Source organism: Myotis myotis, unplaced genomic scaffold (genome assembly GCF_014108235.1).
Source record: "Myotis myotis isolate mMyoMyo1 unplaced genomic scaffold, mMyoMyo1.p scaffold_m19_p_6, whole genome shotgun sequence".
Taxonomy (NCBI): domain Eukaryota; kingdom Metazoa; phylum Chordata; class Mammalia; order Chiroptera; family Vespertilionidae; genus Myotis; species Myotis myotis.
The window spans coordinates 24198283-24222046 of NW_023416368.1; the positions used below are offsets into that span (position 1 = coordinate 24198283).

Here is a 23764-nt window from a genome sequence, read left to right on the forward strand (position 1 = left end):
CTTGTAAGATTATAAGAAACTGTGTCTACATTAGAGAATTTTTAAAAAGACAAGAACTAATCAGCTGTGGATTTCAGCAGTGGCTTTGTTTGGATCATAAACCCAGCATTTGCAGACAGTGATAAAGAAACCACTTGATGTAGTAATATGACATAAATTTACTGTTCATCTTGTCTACTTTGTATCTGAGATGATAAACACCAAATTCCTAGATGCACGTCAAAACTAAAAGGCAAAATTTATAAAATTCATGCTAAATAAAGACATGCAAGCTGTAGCAAACCCGAATCTTTCTAAGCCATAGGAATTTACATGAACTTAAAATCATTTTCAAACAAAGCCTATAAAGTCAAAATCATCTAAGTTTTTTAAATGTGTGATATATAGCCAAAGTAAACTTTAAATAAAACTTTATTTCCACCGAAACCGGTTTGGCTCAGTGGATAGAGCGTCGGCCTGCGGACTGAAAGGTCCCAGGTTCGATTCTGGTCAAGGGCATGTACCTGGGTTGCGGGCATATCCCCAGTAGGAGATGTGCAGGAGGCAGCTGATCGATGTTTCTCTCTCATCGATGTTTCTAACTCTCTATCTCTCTCCCTTCCTCTCTGTAAAAAATCAATAAAATATATTTAAAAAAAAAAACAACAAAAAAAACACTTTATTTCCAAATATGAAAGTGCCTTCCCATCTAAGCTGTTAAATTAATAGGGAAAATTGTCTCTTTAGCCTTACGATGTACTGTAATAAAAATATTTAAATTGTTCAGCAGGAAATTTGAAACAGGGAAGAGAGAAAATGCCAATTTCCTAAAAAGACTAACTCCATTATGTATAACTTCAAATGTGTTGTTCCAAAAAGTAAATTATTTGAACCATAGTTTTATAAAAATGGGCTACAGTAATAAATTATAATAAACAAAAAATGTGAGGGTAGCTACTGTGGTAAATAAAACAGTCTAGTAAAAATGAAGAGTTTGAGCCAAAACCGGTTTGGCTCAGTGGATAGAGCCTGCGGACTGAAAGGTCTCAGGTTTGATTCCGGTCAAGGGCATGTACCTGGGTTGCGGGCACATCCCCAGTAGGAGATGTGCAGGAGGCAGCTGATCGATGTTTCTCTCTCATCGATGTTTCTAACTCTCTATCTCTCTCCCTTCCTTTCTGTAAAAAAATCAATAAAATATATTTTAAAAAAAATGAAGAGTTTGGGGCCTTTTTTTAATAAAATGGAAAATTACCAGTGAAGGCTACATGAAAATAATTGTAACCTTTAGCTTGAAAACGCCTACTGAAGGAAAACACAGTATTTGACCAAAAGTCAATGTCCTTCACAGGCTTTTGGCTCAGCAAGTAGTTGCCTTTATATTTTTACCATGCAGCTACTGATTCGATTAGAGAATCCAAAGAACAAAGAACAACTCCAACATATCAGCATGATACTGGTACTGATCTTACTCTTCAGTTACACAGTTAAAATGTGATTTTAAAAAACAGTATAAACGCCGAGGCCGGTTTGGCTCAGTGGATAGAGCGTCGGTCTGTGGACTGCAGGGTCCCAGGTTCGATTCCGGTCAGGGACATGTACCTGGGTTGCGGGCACATCCCCAGTGGGAGATGTGCAGGAGGCAGTTGATCGATGTTTCTCTCTCATCGATGTTTCTGGCTCTCTATCTCTCTCCCTTCCTCTCTGTAGAAAATCAGTAAAATATATTTAAAAAAAAAAAAAACAGTATAAACAATATACTTCATAAGAATCTACAGTGAAAGTCATGAAGAATGTGAGAAAACTTCATTATCCAACCACTTCTCAGAATGTGAATTTAATACTACTATATTTAAACCCTTACTTTAAAGATTTCTGCTTTCATGGCCTAGTGAGTAATTGATTATGCATTCTTTAAACTGGCTGAGAAAGTTTTACTTTATTTTAAAATTTAGTAATGGTACAGAACCAAGCCCAAACTTAAAGAATTAAAATTTTACAACCAGAAGAAAATAAAGCTGACTATATTAGGGTTATTTAGATGTAATATCTACTTAATTTCTTATTTTAATTGACACATTCTGGGCACAACTGTCATCACTTTATAAGGAAAAAGACTAAAAAAATGTAAAGTACCGGAACTGCAGGAGGCTAAAGTCACCACACAGAGAGATACCAACTCTTTCCTCACTAGAGAATCCCATAATACTTTGCATATCAGTGACTGACAGCTGTCAGACTGAATTGATTGACAGGTTGCACAGCACAAAACTGTAAAGTCTATCCACTTGTTATAAAACAGAATACATAAAATAGTTACATAAAAAAGTGTTTAGGGTAAAAAAAACCAGTTACAAATGCAGAGAGAAAAACATTCAATTTGCATAAAAGCAATCACATAAATCATACAATATCAATCATCTATTTACTTGATTTCCCTTAAATAAATTATAACAAAGTCAAAATTAGCAAACAATTCATTAACATGTTTCTAACACAACACATAAAATGTTTAAGTAGAATTCAACTTTGCACATTTCCACGGCAAAGCATAATCGCTTTACAAACAAACATTGTTAATACTGAAATAATTCTGGAAAAACATACTTTTGAAGCCAAATAAATCAGGAAATTTCAGATGATTTCTGACAAAAGACATTTCATCTAATACTATTGCTATTTTCAATGACAAAGACTTCTTCCCAACAAGAGTGGTATTACTTCCCTAACAACATTTAATAGAATTTGTAATATTTTAACTTCCTGGAACAAGAGGCAATTCGAAAAGGTCAAGAGTGATTAGGCTCCAGAGGTTTCCTCCATGCACAAGCATACAGGGACACTAAGGGGGTGGCTGCTTGTTTTGATGGCTCACACACCACTGGTGCCCCCTCCCTACCCGTCGGCCTCCCCAGTGGTGAGCTCCTCTCCACTCCCGACACTGCTATCAGTGACATTTGAAATTCATGAATCTTTTATAGCTGACCTTTAATTCTGATAAGCAATAATTTATATGTAAGACATGTTTACTAAAAGATTAGAAAGTCACTAAAATGCTTTTAGAGAGCAAAAAAGATAAAGAAGGCTCTGAAACTTAAATGTTACCACCTATAAAAAATCTTGGAATCTTAGCAGGCACTTAGCTGGTCAGTGAAAAGACAAGCCTAACAACCAGTTCTGGGTTTACCGGGCATCTCAATATTAATAAAATTTAAAGCAACCCTTTGTAGTTTAGTGAAGCTACTAAAATTATGGAAAGTGATAGAATATACACATATCAACAATTATAAAAGTCAATTTAAAAGGCTAAACAGTAAATGTGGGTCCTATTACTTATGCTCATGAATGAAACTAGAAACATAGCACCAGCTTAGTCCCTCTCTATTCGCACTCCTATCAATCACACCACTGGAACGAAAACCATCTTACCTTCTCACCTCTGGTCTTCGAATCTTCTTTCTCTTTCTTTCTTGCAGCTGCCACAAATTCATTAAACAAGGCTTCTCGATCTTTCATCTTTTCAATTGCTTTGAATCTTGAATCTTTAGCATGCTTGGCTGCAAATTCACTAAAAGTTGCTCTGTAACAAAATGGCAAGTGTGCATTGACAGAGCTATTTCTGCTTGTAGAAAGGTATAGCAGAAGATACCATTTTTCCAGCAAGAATGTGTGCCAACGAGACACTGAGTCCCAATATCTGCTTAAACACTGAGCTACAGAATGGAGTCAAAAGGGCTAAAGCAGGGGTCCTCAAACTACGGCCCCCGGGCCACATGCGGCCCGCCGAAAACATTTATCCAGCCCGCCGGTTGTTTTTGCCGCCGCTGTGTGCATAGGAATTTGTCCATAGTTTTTTTTTAAACTATAGTCCGGCCTTCCAACAGTCTGAGGGACAGTGAACTGGCCCCCTGTTTAAAAAGTTTGAGGACCCCTGGGCTAAAGGGTGAAAATGTCGTTAGAGATTTGTTTAGTATCAGAATGGTGGTAGAAAGATCCACACATCAGAGAGCAAAGAATGTGTGGGCTTCAAGAGACTTAACCTCAGTGGTTAGCAGGGGTGGGCAAACTTTTTGACTCGAGGGCCACAATGGGTTCTTAAACTGGACCGGAGGGCCGGAACAAAAGCATGGATGGAGTGTTTGTGTGAACTAATATAAATTCAAAGTAAACATCATTACATAAAAGGGTACGGTCTTTTTTTTTTTTTAGTTTTATTCATTTCAAACGGGCCGGATCTGGCCCGCGGGCCATAGTTTGCCCACGGCTGCTCTATCCAGTGAGCCAAACTGGTTTCAGCACATTTGCTATTTTTAAGCTTTGCTAACCAAAGTTATCGATTCTGATAATCTTTTATATGCAACTGATATTACAATACATAATGTCATTAATTCAACATTTCTATCAAAAGGATATATTGTAAACCTGGTTTGAACAATGAATACATAACCATAATGAAATGCTAAGGTAAAATAAAAGTGTATCCCAGAAAAGGCATAGCATGTAGTCCATTAGATATATTTTTCTCTTCATGATAAATCAAGCACCTTACTTTATAATTTTAGAAAAAGCAATACTACGATTAAAGAAAAAACCTTTAAAAAAATGTAAAATTAACATGTAAAAATGAAAACTCAATTATTTTACACTTATTTATATTGCTTATAATAAGTAAATTAATTAACATGTTTTACCAGAACAGACTAAAATGAAGTTTTAGCATTAAGTTCCCATGGAAATGTTTTTATTTGACTCATCTCTTAACTCTAAAAAGCACTACTTTCTAACAGACAATTGAAGAGGTAGAAAAACTGCTGTTGATTTGGATAAAGGAAAAGCAGTTAGCCAGTGACAGCCATTTTGGAGGCAGTGATATATGAATAAGAGTTTTGGGTTTTTGTGGGTTTTTTGAGGAGGAGAGGGGTAGATAGTGGTTGGTGGTAAGGGGTTGGGAACATTACAATGATCAGGAGTTGACCTGAAATCTCTATTTATAAAGAAAAAAGGCATTGAAAAGATAGGCACTAAAGTTAAGTAATTCTCCCCCGTCATTTTCCCTTGGAACAAACTCCAGTGCTTTTTATCTACAGACTCTGCTAAAGAATTCGGTGATCGTAGTCTTTTTTCCAAATCAAAGAGAAATTTAGGTCAGTGGACAGTATTCCTCATTTTCTGCTACTTAATCAAAAGGGGTCCTAATCTTTGTCCTAGCATTAAATGTAATGATATAGCAATACAGCGCAATGCCCCAACTGTTAAAACTTCTAGTTATGTGCTTGATGGTTTTATTTTCTGAAAGTAACTTGCATAGTTCCGATCACTAACAATTCTATCTGCTCCATAAGAACATCAGGAGGGTACTGAGATAAAGCAAGACTTAATTCGTCAAACCTACAAAAGGAAAATACGTTTGGAGTCTCAATTATTCCCAGATCCATAAAGGGTTTTAATAGTTATGTTTTGCTGAATCATTTGAAAATAAGCTATAGACACTATGGAACTCCATCTATAAATATTTCAGCATCTCTTGAGTAAATCCTTTTGCTCCATAATCACAATACTCAAGAAAATTACTAATTCTCTATCCTGTATTAACAGTCCATGTTCTAATTTCCTCAATTGCCTCCAAAAATGTTATTTACAACCCAGTCTTAACTACTGCGAGCCATGAACTCACCCTCTGGAGCCCCACGGGAGAGTCTGAAGCTCTGCCACCCCTGAAGAGCACTGCCTTCTTCACAGCCACAACCCCTCTACTGGCTTTGTTTTCTGACGTTTGTATTAATGCCACAGGAGTGTTCTCTTCATATTTCAAATATACAATTGTAATCCCAAGTGCACTTTCTCAAACAACATAACTCCACTGACAAAAATAACTGTTTAAACAAGATGAACTTTTATAAAAAGTGCCACTTAACTGAGAGACTCCCTAAATCTACCCTACAGTTTTAGAAATGCTCCATGTTCTGAGGTGTTCACACCACCTACTACAACAACTAAGTTATAAATAAGAAAATAATTGTCCCTGCCTGGGCTCTTTGGTGTAACACTGGAATCTAGTTGAAATCCCACATTCACTTGGGCAAGTTACCCAACTTGCTTATGTCTTACTTTCCTTATCTGTAAAATAGGTATGATATGGGTACCTAAATCATATTGGCTGTTTTAAAGATTGAATGAGATAATATGTGTGTGTTGTGTGTATACTTACATACACACACAAGAACTTTAGGTGTGTATGTATGTGTGTGTGTGTATGTATGTATGTATATATATAAAAAATAGAGGAATATGCAAATTGTTCGGGATACCGTCACATTAACAGTAACGACTGAACAGAAGGCTGCGTGGGGCGACAAAGCTGGCGGGGGGGTTAGTAAGGGACGACCAAATGACTGAACAGCAGGCTGCGTGGGGCGACCAGGCCGTGGGGGGGGGGGGGGGGGGGGGCAGCAGTTAGAGATGACCAGGCTGGCAGAGGGGGGCAGTTGGGGGTGACCAGGCCAGCGGCTGGGGGTGGGGAGCAGTTAGGGGTGACCAGGCTGGCGGCAGGGGGTGGGGGGCAGTTGGGAGTGACCAGGCCAGCGGGGGGGCAGTTAGGGGCGACCAGGCCGGGGGGGGGGGGGGGGGGGGGGGGAGTAGTTGAGTGTGACCAGGCCGGTGGCGGGGGGCAGTTAGGGGCAACCAGGCCAGCAGGCAGAGGTGGTTAGGGGTGATCAGGCTGGCGGGGGGGTGGCAGGGGTGATCAGGCAAGCAGGCAGGTGAGCGGTTAGAACAGCCGTGGGCAAACTACAGCCCGCGGGCCGGATCCGGCCCGTTTGAAATGAATAAAACTAAAAAAAAAAAAAGACCGTACCCTTTTATGTAATGATGTTTACTTTGAATTTATATTAGTTCACACAAACACTCCATCCATGCTTTTGTTCCGGCCCTCCGGTTCAGTTTAAGAACCCATTGTGGCCCTCGAGTCAAAAAGTTTGCCCACCCCTGGGTTAGAAGCTAGCGGTCCCAGATTTCGAGAGGGATGTCTGACAGCCGGTTTAGGCCCGATCCTGGGACATCCCCCGAGGGGTCCCAGATTGGAGAGGGTGCAGGCTGGGCTGAGGGGACCCGCCGCCCCCCCCCCCCCCCCCCGCGCGCGCACAAATTTCATGCACCGGGCCTCTAGTATATACATGTATCTTTAAGCACATAAAAAACAACCAGTATTTGATGCTATTACTATAATGCTCGGTACATAAGTTTAAAATGTCTCATTTTCTTTAGCCCATTACATATATTCAATACATATTAACAATTAGTTGAAGACATAGGACAAAACCATAATCTAGATACTTAGAAAACTAAAAGGTCCCTTCACCACTTCAATCAAAATAATGTCCCTGCTCTGCAATTTATTGTATGTAAAACTAAGAAGACAGGGACATCTTTTCTATGATTTAACAGTTTTTTATAGAAGAAAACTTGTTCCCACAGGAAAACATGTAAAACAAAGGTGCCCTTCTGAAAACCAATGCCTCTCAAAGCGCTCCAGGGAATCCTCAGTAAATATATTAGGAATGAACATTAGAAAGACAGAAACCAATGATCAAATAAGCTTTTCATATCCAAATCTCCAAAAGACCATTTATATATTTAAATTTTTTTAGCCGATCTTAAGAGAAAACACACATATTTTGACAGTTGACAATAATGACCACATACCTTGGATTAAATTTTGCTTCTTCCATCATTTTTTTGAAATCTTCCTTGGCTTGCATTATTTTGTTTTTCTTTTCCCTGCGTTCTTCCTCCGCCCTGGTCTTTACATACTGATCAAATACCTATCACAAAAATAAACCAATTTGACAAGTTAGTCTTTCATATAGGTAATTTAACTACCAAACTATGGAATCCATTAAAAAAAAAACCAACACACTAAGTCCCTATCTAGTCCAATCTATAGTAAGAAAATATAGGTGACGCAATTATATGCAGATTATCTCTAGCAAGTCTCATTTTAAAGCTTCAGCTGACATGACAGTATTACAGTAGCATACAGCCCTCTGTTTAGGCTTCCAGAATAAAAAAAAGCTAAAAGCCCCTTTAATTTTCATTTTCCCTGATTACAAATTGAATATATGTTTATTAAAAAATTTCAAGCAATTTAGGCCGAACCGGTTTGGCTCAGTGAATAGAGCGCCGGCCTGCGGACTGAAGGGTCCCAGGTTTGATTCCGGTCAAGGGCATGTACCTTGGTTGCGGGCACATCCCCAGTAGGGGGCGTGCAGGAGGCAGCTGATCGATCTCTCTCATCGATGTTTCTAGCTCTCTGTCCCTCTCCCTTCTTCTCTGTGAAAAATCAATAAAATATTAAAAAAAAAATTCAAGCAATTTAGAAATGTTTAACAATCCTCCCAAATGCCTTCTAGATAAAACATTAACAGTATGGAATCCATAGTTTAATTTTATTTCTGTGCTTCTCTTTAAGATATAATTTTCACCAAAATAACCATGCTTTACATCTACTGTATATTTTCCCCATTTAATAATGTACAGTCAAGTATAAACTGAATATATACATCTATTTCCTGCCTTCTACAAATACTAATAAAATGACAGTAGAGGAATTTCTTTTTTAAAGTCACAAGAACAGGAAAATGGCAAAAACGCTGGAAGTTGAAAAATGGACAAGTGGTACAGGATTTGGCAGACAGAAGAAAGCAAACCCTAAACCAGTAGTCAAGAAAACAAAGGAATTAACGAAAAACATTTTCTCTTAAAGACCGAGAATTTACCAACTTTGATTAAAGTCACTAGATACTCAAAAGAAAAACAGGAAATAGTTTTTTAAGTTCTTAGTTTATTAATCCTCTCATGAAAAAAGTACACAATCACCACAGATAAAGCCACTGAATAATCTTTGCTCCTTCTTGTCCCATCTCCAGCTCACTTTTTGCAGCACCAACATTGGCCTTTGCTCCCCACAACTTCATTCTGTTCTTGCATTCCTTTCTGTTTTCTTGAGGTCTTCTTTTCATACAGTTCCATGTCTTACAAGTCTATGTTTGGGTTCATTTTTCTTTGCATAATTCAAGGAATCATAAATCATGACAAAGCCAGTTATCTTCCTACCACCAAAATGGGTTCTAAATCCACACACATAGATGACATCTGGTGTGGTCTTAGATATTTTGGCTAGTTTTTCCTGAATTTCTGTCTTGGGTACTGTTGTCATCCCCAGGTGAAGGATGTCAATGATGATTTGTTTCCGCTAAAGTAGTTTGTCATGAACTTCTTGGTTCGGATACTTACTGTGTTGTTGATGATGAGGCCAATCTTCAAGCAGCCAGGGAGAAAAAAGGAACTTTTTTTTTTTTTAAGAGAATCCTCACAGCTCAGGAATTAGTGGTACCAGACACACATGGAAGTGAGAGCGGGGGTACTGCCACAATAAGGCTATTTAGGAGGTGGTACAAACCCTAGGTTCCCCCCCTCACCAAGTTTACGGTATCTGGGGGCACTGCCACTACTGACCTTCAGTAAAAAGCAAGTGCTTACTCCTAAGGCAATATAAACAAAAGAAATCCATCTCACTCTCTCTCTCCCCTGCCCTTCTCCCTCCCTCCCACTCTACTTAAAATCAAGGGAAAAATATCTTCAGGGTGAGGATTAACTAAAAAAAAATCCAGTCAAAAGAAGGAAGCATTTCCCTGAGTTCTGTGAGTTGTTATGGCAAATTAACAAACCCGAAGAGAGGGTCATGGGAACCCCTGAAATGCAGCCAAGATAAAGAGTGTGGGTAAGCTGGGGACCTACTACTTGCGTCTGGTGTCTTGTGGGACTGAGACCTTAATCTGTAAGATCTGATGCTAACTCCTCATAGATAGTGTCAGAATTCAATTTAACTGCAGGACACCAAGCTGGTGCTGGAGCACTGGTTGGTTCAGAGAAAAAATGTACACATTTGATGTCCAAGTATTCAGTGTACAGGGGAATCGTTTTTCCTTTTCAATAGATCTCCATTATTTGATTCTTACATCAATGTAACACAATTTATAAGTTGATACTGATTTGGTGAACAGTGGCCTAGATGGACAGTTGACAATCATGAGTAATTATACTGGTAATGTATTACCATATTGTAACACTGTCACTCTTATGCAACTCTGAACAACATGCACTATATGAAAATACTTTCATTTTAAATTTTGAAATGTTAGCATAACTTCTCCCTAAACCCGAGCTTAACATCCTGCACAGAAATGATCTGGTTATTTTCGAAAAATGTCACACATTTTAATCTGTCAAAACAAAACTGTGCCTGATCCAAGGTGGGGGGAAATGGATGGAAAGAGACTTTGCTTGGGGTGGATGGGCGCATGATGCATCGCGCAGATGTTTTGTTGAGTTGTACACTTGAAACCTGTATGGTTTTGTGAACCAACGTCACCCCAATAAATTCAATAAAAAATAAGATTAAATTTAAAAAATCACACGTTAAAATTTATAATAATAATTATATAAAGCATGTCTTTTACAATGATGTGTATATATGTCTACAGATAACTAAAAAGGACAAAACTGAACGAGATGTAATTTACATTGAGGCATTTTTAATGAAATTGTTAGGTTTTTCAAATCAAAGCACAAATTTGAGATATGAAGTTATCACATGCAAGTATGTATCTAGGACTTAATTGGCTACTCCTTGATTTTATACTCCCTAGAGAATTATTTCACACAGAGTATTGAAAAATATATATATTAAATTCAAATGTTAACTTCTCCTTTCTCTCATTTCTTACATTCCAGTTGTAAGAAGAAAATTCTAAGAGGAGTTTTTATTTAAAATAGAATAGTGCTTGCCCTGGCCGGGTGGCTCAGTTGGTTGAAGCATGATCCTGTGCACCGAACAATATGCACTATTGTGTGTTTGATTCACAGTCAGGGCACATGCCTGGGTTGCAGATTCCATCTCCACCAAGGTGTGTGCAGGAGACAACTAATCAGTGTTTCTCTCGCACATTGAAGTGTTTCTCTCTCCCTTCCTCTCTCTCTAGAATTGATAAGAATATATCCTTGGGTGAGGAGAAAAAAAAAAGAAAGAAAGGAAGAAAGAAAGAAAGGAACGAACGAACGAACGAACGAAAGAAAGAAAGAAAGAAAGAAGAGAATGCTTAATACTTTTTCTCTTAAGTGTAACTCCAGTAAAGAGGTAACACCATCAACTTACAAAATATTTCCAAACATGAGACTATGTACCTGTAATTTCACTTACTCAGAAACTAACACTCAGTGCTATAAATAATCTCAAGTCATAAAAATTTTGAAGTTTTCAAGGATATTTGGGTTAAGCATTAGTCTAGGACAGCGGTTCTCAACCTGTGGGTCGCGACCCCTTTGGGGGTCGAACGACCCTTTCACAGGGGTCGCCTAAGGCCATCGGAAAACAAATATAATTACAAATTGTTTTTGTGATTAATCACTATGCTTTAATTATATTCAATTTGTAACAATGAAATTGGGGGTCACCACAACATGAGGACCTGTATTAAAGGGTCGCGGCATTAGGAAGGTTGAAAACCACTGTTCTAGGAACTACATTTAGAGCAATGCACAAGACCACATTCCTCCTCTCACAAAATTTATATTCTGCAGAAGCAAGAGACAGATGTAATTTTAGACAATAAGAGCTATACATACTATGACGATAGTAAAGAAGGCAGAGATAGGTTGATCAGAAGGCATTTGGACAAAGTACCTGCATGAAAAATCTGGGGTAAAAATTTCCAGGCAGAGGGAATAGAAAGTGCCAGAATGTACCTAACTGGCCTGTTCAAGGCATATCAAGGCCAACGTGCCTAGAATGAGTAAATTTAAGAAAAGAGCTTCAAGAAGTTTGCAGGCATAAGTGTATGTAGAAGCTTATAGGCCATGATAAAGTTTCATTTTATGCTAAACAAAGTGGAAGCATAGCACAGATTTTAAGCAAAACAATACTACCTTAATTTATTGCTTAAACTTCGAAAGTTGCCTGGCTGCTGTGTGGAAAAAGAACTTGACTTCAGAGGAGCAAAAAGGGAAGGCAGCAAGGAGCTCAATGAGGGGCTACACAATGATGAAAGTTGACCATGGCGATGGCTTGGATTAGGGTATTAGGCACTTGGAGTTAGATGACTTTATGGAGGTAGATTTGCTGATAGACTTGAAATGTACATTGGGTCTCAAGTAAAGAATTAAGGTTGATTTACAAATTTAACAATTAGGGTTTTGATAGAGCCATAACTCAGGTGGGAACGAGACCATCACACAGTAATCGATTGTGTTTTGTTTTAATTTTTTTAAAGACTACTGTGCTTGAAATGCAGATAATGCAAATATATTTAGAAAGCCATGTCTTTCTACTACAAGCACACTATAATATGTCTGGCACACTTTAATTTTCCTCTTTTCATAAAAAGTCTACAACTAGACCTACATACAGAATGACACAAAATGTGTATAGAATTATTCCAACCATTAAGATATAAATATGGAAGATGGCACTATTGTTACCAAATGAAATCTTGTAGCTCAACAGCACTTACAGCTGTTCAATATACTCACCACTTTAGCGAGATCAGTGTCGGGGTAATCCAGGTAATTCAGAAATTATAGAAATTAGAAGTGTGCAATACTTTAGACGAAGAAGAAATCACCCTGAGATGATGTGTTACTGAATCATCACGGGATTAAGTGGCAATGGAGTGTCCATCTTAAGAGATGCCACTCAGATGTGAACTTGGTGTGTATAGTGTGTGTAAGACATAAACATGCCTCCAAGTATTTTCTGTTCAGAAGACACACACACACATGTATTAGTATGTACCAGCCAGGAAGGCTATAAACCAAAGTGTTCAATGCTGATCCTGCCTGTTAGGTAGAACTTTAAGTGGTCATTTTTCCCTTTTTTTTCATCTATAGTTTGCTATTTTTCTACTCCAAATTTGCATCATTTATCTAATAAATTAATAAATGCATTTGAAATGAATGCATTTTGAAACCTTCTTAGATATAACCTCAGTTTGTATGAGGCATAAGAATAAATGTTCATGAGGCAATAGCTACATCCATAAGGGCAAAAATATCCAAGTACTTCTAAGGTAGAAATGTCCACACAGAGAAAGGATGACTGTGTTCTAAGATATGAGACTGTGTTTTTTTAAAGCACTGTGCTAGGAAAAGGAAAGAAAAAAGATGATACATTATTCCTTTCAATTTAAAATTTATACTTATAAGTGATATACACTTTTAAAATAATGTTATTTTCCTTTTACCTGTTTTCGTTCTTTAGGGTTGAGAAGTAAGTATCGAGGATCAAAAACTATCTTGTGCAACTCCTTCTCCCATGTTGAAAAAGCAGACACCTTTAACATAAAAAATGTATTGCCCTTCATAAGTAAGTTGGCTCTAAAAACATAAAGGTCATATAATTTTGCTTGAAATCTACAGGACATCTGCTTAAAAAGGAGACATAATAAAAAGCACCCTGAATTTTCCATCACTAATAAATGACAAGCAGTGGGAGGTGAGTAATAGCAAATTTCCACACTAATTGGCTCTGAACATTTCTATATTATATAAAAATAAGACACACCTAATTACTCATTAACATAGCCACTACTGTGTGACATTTTAAAATCAGTACATCAGAAAAAGCCTTGAAGATCTGTATTTTGATTTCCCATGTTTGCTCCAATCTTGTGAACAACATTGTGATTTAAAACTGCACCAATTTTAGTTATTCAAATGAGTCTGAATATAACCAAAAGAAATTCCTTCTCAATCAAGGTTCATTAATAATAAGATCATAAAGTACCAGTTCTTTAACCAAAGGCCATTATGAAGATATTAAAGGAAGAATCGTATATACCTTACCTATCCTGAGTAGTCCGCCATTCTGCAATGTTAATACTCGTCTTAAATTACTCACCAAAATTTAATGACCCAATAAATGTTAAATATCATTTGTACTTAAAAGGATAGTAAGTGGCATTAAGTTAAACATTATATAATTAGCCAAGAAAATGGCTGAGTGAAAAGATACAGTAATTTGATAGGCTTCCCTTCTCCCCCCCCCACAACATGAGCACTAACCTTAGATTTGACCTTTTAGCAAGACATATTTATATTACTTATACAAAACAGAAATATCTCCCCCAAAGATTGTTTTCTGACCCCTCTTTCTAGCAGCATGTCCTTGAACTGCTTCATTCGGGCCTCCAGAGGGACAATGGCCCTTTCTCGGGCAGCTTTAATTTCAGCTTCCATTGCAGCTTCTTTGTCTGAATCAATGTCTTTATTATCATCTCTCCTATAAAAAATAAAAGATAAGGCATCAACTGACAAAATATTAATAAGAAATCTTACTAAAATCTTAAAATAAATGGAATGTTCAAGACTCACTACTGAGGAGCATATTTTTGGCAAAAACAAATTATATTGAGGGTATCTAATGAACTCTAAGGGTTAAGCAACTTTCATTTTAATAATAAAGTTACAATAAGCTTCTAATGTACAATGGCTACATTGTAAGAGAATATATATACTTTTGCTCTCCCTGACACTAGTTGATATACAAAATTAACTACCTTACTTAAAAAACAAAAAAACCACTTATCTCACATTGCAGTCAAACTCTATGTGTTAGAATTAAACAGCACAGAATATAACTTTTAGTTCTTGAAATGATATAGGAAAAATAGCATTTTCTAAAATGTTTTATGTTATAAATGCATAAAATACTTATTAAATCTAATAAGAGTTGGTATAAGTCTTAGTAATCTCAAATTTATTTTGAAAATAAAATTAAAATATCTGCAAACTTGGCCAAGTGGATATGTGAGATGTATACCTTACCTACCTGACATTTTTTTTACTCACTTTCTGGGTGATAAGTTGAGATTTAAGTTGAAGAACAGGTCCCAGAGAGCAACATAGGCCCAGGAGTAGTTAGGTGGAATTAGAACTGTTCATCAATGACTAAACTACTTGTTCCTCCAAAAATGCACCTCAGGGCTAAGGGCAACCCTGCTGCTGAATGGGACTCAAGGGAGACTGTGAACATGAAATCCAGTCACCTCTCAAACATCTGCACTATGAAGAAGGCCCGTTCATGTGAATAATAAAAAAAAATTAAGTAATTCAATAGTAGTTGGGCGTGTTTGAGCAGATGTTCCTTCTTAAATATGATCTGCTAAATATAAAAATAATGGTTCAGATTCCCTACAGAAACTTAAGGGAATTAGGAAAACAGAACGTCAGAAAATTCAAAAGTGAAGGTAGCCCAGGAAATTTAAATGAAACTAAGGCTAACCCTCAAATATGGTAAGGGAGAGGTAATTAACAACTTAGGGAATGAATCAAAAGAAATAGAAGACATAATCCATGACCTGCAGGAACTTAGCGAGATAGTCTGTGACCTAAGATATGCACAAAACAAACAGGTAAAAGCAATTTGCCAAACAATATACCCTCTTATAATAATTTATTTATGAACTATTTAAATAGAGTTAAAAGACATCCAAGAAATATAACTAATGAAAACAACCTTTACAGAATTACTAAATGAAAATGTCACAATACAAACTATCACTATCTATCTCAATAAAAGAAATAAAGAGAAACTAAGCCAGGAAAAAGAGGCTTTTAGCTTTGTACCTAAATAGAGAAGCTCGGGCAATCCACATAAAGGACTTCTTTGACATTCTCCTGATAAAAGCAGTTAAAAACCTTACAGAGTTGTCTATAAGAACAAACAATTAAAAACAACCTAAAAGTTTAACATTGCAGGAATATCCGAAATTACGGAACATAAACAGAATGAATACAGTCACTTTTAATAACTAAGAAAACAAATGTCTTACTCTAGATTAAAAAAATAAAAAATCAGTTAATTACAACTAATAAAAATACTTATACATTTGGTCAAGAACTAAAAAGTCAACTGAAAAATGTATGGTTGATCGATCATAAGTGACTCTCTTTAATATTTTAATTTCTTTAATGTTGTTGCCAATAAAGACATTAAAAATCACCACAACACACACACACCCTTGATAGGGCCTGCCTTACTGTTTTGTTTTGTTTTTTTTGCCATAATTTGGCTGCATTCAATCTGTCCTTTTCAGATAAGGACTATGATAAACTAGTCCCTAATGCCCTCAAATTTTCCTTTTTGCTGCTAATGGTCCCATCCCCCCACCCCACCCACACACAAACACCCTCTACCCCACCCTTCTACTCCTTATAATAGTAACATTCATATTTTATCCAATGCCAGAGCATTGGCCAAGCTAATACTTCTTCTTAATAGCACTCTCTTCCTTTCAGAACACTTTCTAAGCTCCTAGGTTCCCTCTTTACCAGGACTAGGACTAGGAAGTGAGAAGTATGTAAAAAGAGAGAGAAGTCTGTGTCTGCATTTATGAGATTCCTGGAATGGTGTCTGTTGGGGTCTATTTTAGGGAGGAAGTTTATTTTTTATAAAACACAGGCCTAATGAATATCTGAAAATAACTTATCATCTAATTCCTAAAATGTCATTTGGCTTCATAATGTGTATTTGAATAACCAAATCTTTTGCAAATCTAGTAACAGAAGGGACACACACCATTTCTACATTCTATAGCAAAGCCTTTTGGCTTAAGACACAATCACTTCTGTCACCTGACAACATATACACATTACCTGTCCCCAATCACGAACTGAATGTGGCCTAATCAACTTTTAAAAGCTACAATCTACCTGAATTACATAAACTGTAAGTATTACTTACTTCCGTTTTTTGGCTTTAACTGGTTCATCTTCATTAAGTTCTTCCATTAATTCTTGTTCTTCCTTAACTGTAGGGTAAAATTTAATTAACCTCTGTCAGAATACAAATAAGCAAGCAACAATTGAAATGTTTAAGTGTGACTCCTTCTGCTAGCCACTACCAAATACTTGCTCTAACAGTTATTACAAAGAAGCTGCAATTGACAGTTCACTTACTTGCACTCATAGAGAACTGCCACTTTTGGATGGACAGCATAGTCGGGGTTGGATGTCCTGGCAAAAGTATTTCAAATATTAAGAAAAATAGTTGTATGCATATATTACACAACCTACTTTTATAAAATTACTGTTTATATAAAATATCCATCCCATGATATGCACTCCTTTGTAAAACACTAAACAAAGCATGGTAATTCTATACCTCCTCTATTAATCCTCCCCTTTACATTAAATAGTCACTTCATTTTGAAATGATCCTTTGATGCACATATCTATAATAATAAAAGCATAATATGCTAATTAGACCGGACGTTCTTCTGGACGTCCTTCCTTCCGGACAAAGCTATAGGAGGTGGGGGCTGAGGCAGAGGTGGCAGAGGGCCGCAGCACTGGGGCCAAGCCCTTGCATGAATTCCGTGCATCGGGCCTCTAGTTTATTAAATAAATGGATTGAGTACTTGAAAACAGATTCAAAAAACTTTCGTGGCATGATTCAATACTATGGTGATGATAAAGTATTATCAATATCATAGCTATGCAGCAGATATTGGTGAAGGAGAAAAGCTGGTGTCTAGTATTTTTAGCACCAAGTAGGCCAAGTTTGACTGATTTAGAAATCAGTTATAAGCAGAAAATGTTAGTATCACATATACACAATCTATGAAGATTTCTCCATCATCATAAATGACATATATTAGGGTTTGCTTCATCTGTAGTATGTATTAAATGATTCATTCATCATGCTTCTACATGACATGTGATTCTACACAAACACAATTACATCAATACAAGAGCAAACTACTGACAAAAAATATGCAACAAAAATTATTTACAAATATTTGTCTTCATTATATATATACTAAAATGCTACCTAAATATGAGGCAGATTAAAGATAATCTCTTAATAAAGTTTATGTGTCTCTATATTCTCAGGCATAAGGCTTACCCTTCCCTAAATTTCACCTACTGAAAAAGACTGATAACCTCCTGTATGTACACAAAATCTTGTGTTTTTGCATTCTACAAAAATTTAGTAAACATATTTTAAAAATAGAGTTTTGATTATTTCAGAAAATATATTGCTAATCACAAAAGGTGCTTTTTAAAAGGTTCACTGAAGATTGTTTTAGTATTACTAGCAAATATGGAACAACATCAGTGGTACCAACCCATCCTGTACTAAATGAAATCTTGACAAGGATAAGAAGGAAAAAACTACATATAAATATTTTACAAAAAAATAATTTAACCCAAATTCTCTATTTTTTTATATCTCTATCACTGAACTCAAACTAGCATAGCAATCTAATTTCCACTTCTCAAGTTCCTTATGTTCCTTGAAAACAGAACAATTTTCTAAACATCATCAACATTTTCTGTTGAAATATTAAACAATGTTAACATTCTGTGATTTTAATTCCTAAATTAAAACTTACTTAGCTTCCTCAATTCTTCCATTCCTCTTTTATGAGGGGGCTCCTGAATAATTTTGTCAACATCCGCTCTTCCAATGAGATCATCAGGTCGGTCCCACATAGACAGACGGGTGGTAGGATTATAAAAGAAGACCCGCTCGTCACCAGTCCAAACAACACACCTAATAAGTGATTCAAACATAATGACCTTAGGTTATGGAACACATGTTATAGGTACGTCTTTCACTGTCACCCTGGCAAAAGGGATGGTGGTGGTGGAGGGGAAGGGCATGTTTATATCACTTATAGTTATTTATAGGGAACCAAATATGGCTTTTAGAAGAGAGCTGACTAAGGTTAAAACAGCAGTTTCATATATTGAGAAAACCAGGAAAAGCAAAGCAATTTGCGATCAGCTTAAAATGCTCAGACACTTGGTCTGGCACACTCAAATTGATAATGCTACATTTTAAACTATCACAAAGGATATGTTTCATGGCAACAATAATGCAATTAAGCATTCTAAAGCTAACCAACATACCATAGGACCATAGCTTTACATAATACTTCTTAATATTTCTTACTAAACCAGAATTACTCAAATGTAACCTACTATGCAGCCTTTATATCTGATTTCATCTAGTATAAAAAATAAAGTACTGACTGAGCTATGGCACTGTAGCCCACTGCAGCTCACTGTTCCTGTTAATTACAACCAGACACTCAGACAAAATAGGAAAAAAACAACAATTACATGAGGACCCTGTAAAGTTAAAAAAAAGTATAGAGGAGTCAAAATTTAGAGAAACAACTGCAAGGATATAAACCTCCCATTTCTCCTCCCTCCAACCTCTCCCCTGAGGGTGGCTCCTAGTCACACAGTGGCATGATGACAGTAGCACAAGCAGCTGAAACTCCAATAGAAACCAGGTCTTTTTGGCCAGACAATCAAGTTAATCAACAGCTGCCAAACCCAAGGTGACCTAGATGTTGAAATTATCAGACAAAGTCTCTATTGTTGAAATAATCAGACAAAGGCTTTAAAGCAGCAATTATAATAATTAGGTTTTATGGCATAAAGAAAAACAAACTTGAATAAAAAGATAGGCGTTCTCAGCACAGAAATAGAAAATATTTAAAAAAGAAAAATGAAAAACACAACTGAAATTAAATTTCTCTGGGTGGTGGTAATAGAGGAAATGCTCGGTCAACCAGAAGATAGACAAATAATTATCCCATCTGAAGACCAGGGCGATTATGTCAAAATGCCTAATATACAGCACAACCAGAAACTCAAGATCCCAAAAGAAGAGAAGGATACTGGGTAGAAAAAATTTGAAGGCATAATGGCAAAAAACAAAACAAAAAACAACTCTCCAAATTTGGTAAAAGACATTAATATTAAAGGTCAGTGAATTTATGGAAAAATTTTTGAGCATTCCCAGACCCAAAATTCAAGATACACACAATGTCTTTATTTTGTTCGCCAGGAGAAAACCCTTGATTACATCCAGTTTTATGCTGTGGCACACCCTTATGAGCTCTCCTGGGTGTCTTTTCTGACACCTTAGGACACATCTTGCTAACAGATGCACAAAATAAATACTACAGATGCTCACAGATGCACAGTTGAAAGCTATGGCAGCTTAATGCTGAGATGCTGAATGTATTTCCCAGGGAAAGAACTTGGTTGAGGCCATTCTAGCTGCTGGAAAACAAATGCTGAACACTATTTTTGCTTTTCGCCTTTTTTCTTTAAAAAACGAAAATCCTCTTTGGATTTCTTTTAGTTAGTGAAAACAGGTACTAATGTAGATCTTTTCTAAAAGCAAAATGAATAAGATGAACTTTAAAAAAGTAAAGAATACCTATATTCAGATAGATTGTAAAAGCAGTAAAAACATATCGTTGCTTTTTGGTGGGTGGGAAAGGGAATGGAATGCTTCAAAGTGTCCCAGGTTCGATTCCCAGTCAAGGCATATAACCAGGGAGGGTATGAGTTCAAACCAGGGTGCGGATTCGATCCCAGGTCAGGGCACATACAGGAGGCAGCCAATCAATGTTTCCCTCTCACATCGATGTTTCTCCCTCTCTCCCGTTTTTTCCCTCTCTCCCTCCTTAATAAAATCAATAAAAACATACCTAAAAATTAATATATAAATAAATAAATATATGTATCTTCCACCTGTGTCTAACAAAGAGGTCACAAAATAATGACTAATTCAGTAAAGTAACATCTCTAAATCCCACAATGAGGCCTATTAATGCCACTTCCCACAAAAAGAAACCAGTGCTCCCTGGAGAAATGGCTAAATCTAGATCTGAGACAGGAAATATATGAGATAAGCTGGGAACATCTTGTAAGAGCAGAAAGCAAGGAAGGTATCAAAGACAGGGTTATAACAAAACTAAACAAAAAAACCTCAAGAGTCCATCTTAAGAGGCTTCACCTAACCAAAGATGAAACTGTACATCAACAAGGATAATAATTGCAATAGACAGAAACATAAAATATATTTAAATCTATGAATTTGTAATACTCAAACCAACTCATTATTCTGAAACTGGTCTATCCTTTCTTTCCTATGCCATTTGTTAAGGGGAAGCATCTCTCAAGTATTCCAGTTAATACCTGGAAAAAGAATGACAGAAACACATTACCACCACTTATTGATTTAATGGATCTAGGTCAGGTTTTGCAATTCAGCACTACTGGCATTTTGAGCCAAATAATCCTTCTTGAAGGGAGCTGTCCTGTGCATGGCAGAATGTTTAAGAAGTATCCCTGGCCTCTACCCACTAGATGTTACTAGTAACATCTAGACATTACCAAACATCCACTGATGGGGGGATGGGGAGGAGGGAGTGGCAAAGTTACTCCTCATTGAAAACCACTGATCTAGGCAACAAATAATCAGTAATGACTGGTAACATCACACAAAGAAACACCTAGATACACCCTGAGGAAAAGGCACATCATCACACGAACTAGTCTTGCAAAAGGATCAAACCTGAATCCGATCACATCTCTGTATCTGCTTGCTAGTTTGTAGAAAATTCAGAAATGGAGAACTCTAACAGCATATAGATGCAAATACAAAATCCAAACTGTAGGACTCTATAGAATAAACATGTTTATTTTTTTTTTTTTTACAACAAAAACAAGGAGGAAAAAGCAAAATAAACAAGTTGGAGGGGAAGCTACAGATTGTAAGTCAACTTACTGCAATGTGAGGACTATACTGTATATGGATTAAGTTGCAGCAAGAACAGGAGAGAAAGCACTGATGTGGGGAGATAAATAAAAGGGAGAACCAGCTCTAGCTGGTTTGGGTCAGTGGATAGAGCATTGGCCTGCAGACTGAAGGGACCCAGGTTCAATTCCAGCCAAGTGCATGTACCTCAGTTGCAGGCTCCCAGACCTAATTGGGGGCATGTGGGAGGCAATCAATCAATGTGTCTCTCTTACATTTTACTTTGGGTCTTTCTCTGTCTCTCCTCTCCCTTCCACTCTCTTTCTTAAAAATAAATAGGTAGGTAGGTAGGTAGGTAGATAGATAGATAGATAGATAGATAGATAGATAGATAGAAAGAAAGAAAGAAAGAAAGAAAGAAAGAAAGAAAGAAAGAAAGAAAGAAAGAAAGAAAGAAAGAAATAAATATCCTTGGGTGAGAATTAAAAAAAATATAAAAAGAAATGGGAAAACCAGACCAAAACAAAAGAAAAAGTAGATTATTCAACAATTAAATACAAAGACACAATTTTACATAGTTCTAGAAACATAATCAAATGTAGGTATATATACAAAAGCAAATTTAAACAATTTTAAACACTAAACAGTAGATTCAGAATCTCACAGTGTGGTTCAAGTCTATAATTAAGAAAAATAAACATTAACAGAAAGCACCATGAAGGGAGGAAGACACCACAGCAACTGAGTTTTACAACAAACAAAACCCAAAACATTCAGTAGATAAAAATACATATTTGACATATACTTTTTCTTTCTATAGGCTAAACCATGTAACAAAGAAGTATGGCAAATAAATAAATAGCCCTGCTGGCGTGGCTCAGTGGTTGAGTGCTAACCTATGAACCAGGAAGTCACGGTTTGATTCCTGGTCAGGGCAAAAGCCCGGGTTGCAGGCTTGATTCCCAGTGTGGGGCGTGCAGGAGGCAGCTGATCAATGATTCTCTCTCATCACTGATGTTTCTCTCTCTCTCTCCTCCCTCTTCCTTCCTCTCTGAAATCAATAAAAATCTATTTTAATAAATAAATACTTTCTCATTAAACCAAGTACATACCATGGAGTACCAGGGATAGGGGTAGTAGCTACTGGCTTTGCCTTCTGGGCAGCCTTTTCTTCTTCGGTCATCTCCTCTTCTTTGGGCTCCTATGGGAAATGATATTACCCCCACTTTATTAATACCATAAAAGTTTACTAGAATGTTCCAAAAATACAAGTATCTGCAAATACCTCAAAGTGCAACCAATAGGAGGTTTGCTACTAGCACAGGAAGGGGAGACTAAGTAGAAATGTTTAATAATGTCCTAAATCCTGGCCCTTTAGACACAGGCAAATTCCAGTAGAACAGACACTGGCAACAGCAGATGGTCCTACCTCACAGATTAACTAACCATCTGCTAGAAGCAGTAATGGGGAATACAGTATACAAAATGAAAGGAGACCTCTTCATTTAAGGTCATTTCCTTTTTTTGCTAACTTCCTTACTAATAAAACATGACTACTATTGTTCCCTCACCAAATAAAGAAAGTTTCTAAAAACCAGAGCTCTTTTAATACTGTATGGAGACCATTCCATGCCTGGACAGATGAAATATAATGAATATTCCTCAAATATGAATTTGTACTTAATAACACATACCAGTCTGTAAGTCAGAAGGACTTTAACACATGCCAGTCTGTAAGTCAGAAGGTTGGATATCAGGTCCAAGCTCTGGTCTAAGGCCCTTTCTTTCTACAGGCCTTGATTTACTATAAGTAGTTTAATGAAACTTTCAAAGGAAAAACTGAATGAGAAACTTCAAAGAACACTAAAATTTCTTAAATCAAATGTATAACAATTACCTAAAACTATTTCAAATGATTCTTCAGTTACAAGTAACTTGTACCCAACAATCAATGTCAGCTGCCATGCGAACAGGTTGTGGCCCTTTACCTCTTTTATCTCTTTTATTGGCTCTTCTTTAGGATCCTCCTCCTCTGTTTCCATTGGCAAAGGTTCTTCAGAAGGTTCTTTAATTGGCTCTTTAATCTTCTCTTCTAATTTTTCTATTTAAAAAGTTAAGATAATGTCACGCCATGGTTTTGATGTAATTTTCCAAAAGCTTTCA

General features: G+C 36.7%; 1 protein-coding gene across 6 annotated transcripts in view; it reads right to left on the reverse strand.

Moving 5' to 3' along the window:
• TCERG1 (transcription elongation regulator 1) overlaps positions 1–23764 on the reverse strand; it is a 59880-nt gene that overhangs the window by 9837 nt on the left and 26279 nt on the right. For 4 of the 6 annotated variants that reach the window (XR_004968133.1, XM_036312525.1, XM_036312522.1 and 1 more), the window contains 10 exons: positions 23590–23702; positions 22714–22802; positions 18429–18589; positions 16990–17046; positions 16775–16841; positions 15658–15708; positions 14176–14311; positions 13275–13364; positions 7681–7799; positions 3409–3559 (listed from right to left, as the gene is read on the reverse strand). Coding sequence is in view for 5 of the 6 variants with exons in the window: in XM_036312525.1 (XP_036168418.1) it covers positions 3409–3559; positions 7681–7799; positions 13275–13364; positions 14176–14311; positions 15658–15708; positions 16775–16841; positions 16990–17046; positions 18429–18589; positions 22714–22802; positions 23590–23702 (1034 nt within the window). In the remaining variant the exon portion in view is untranslated. The remainder of the gene's footprint in view (positions 1–3408; positions 3560–7680; positions 7800–13274; positions 13365–14175; positions 14312–15657; positions 15709–16774; positions 16842–16989; positions 17047–18428; positions 18590–22713; positions 22803–23589; positions 23703–23764) is intronic. The other 2 variants (XM_036312526.1, XM_036312523.1) reach the window with 1 other exon arrangement.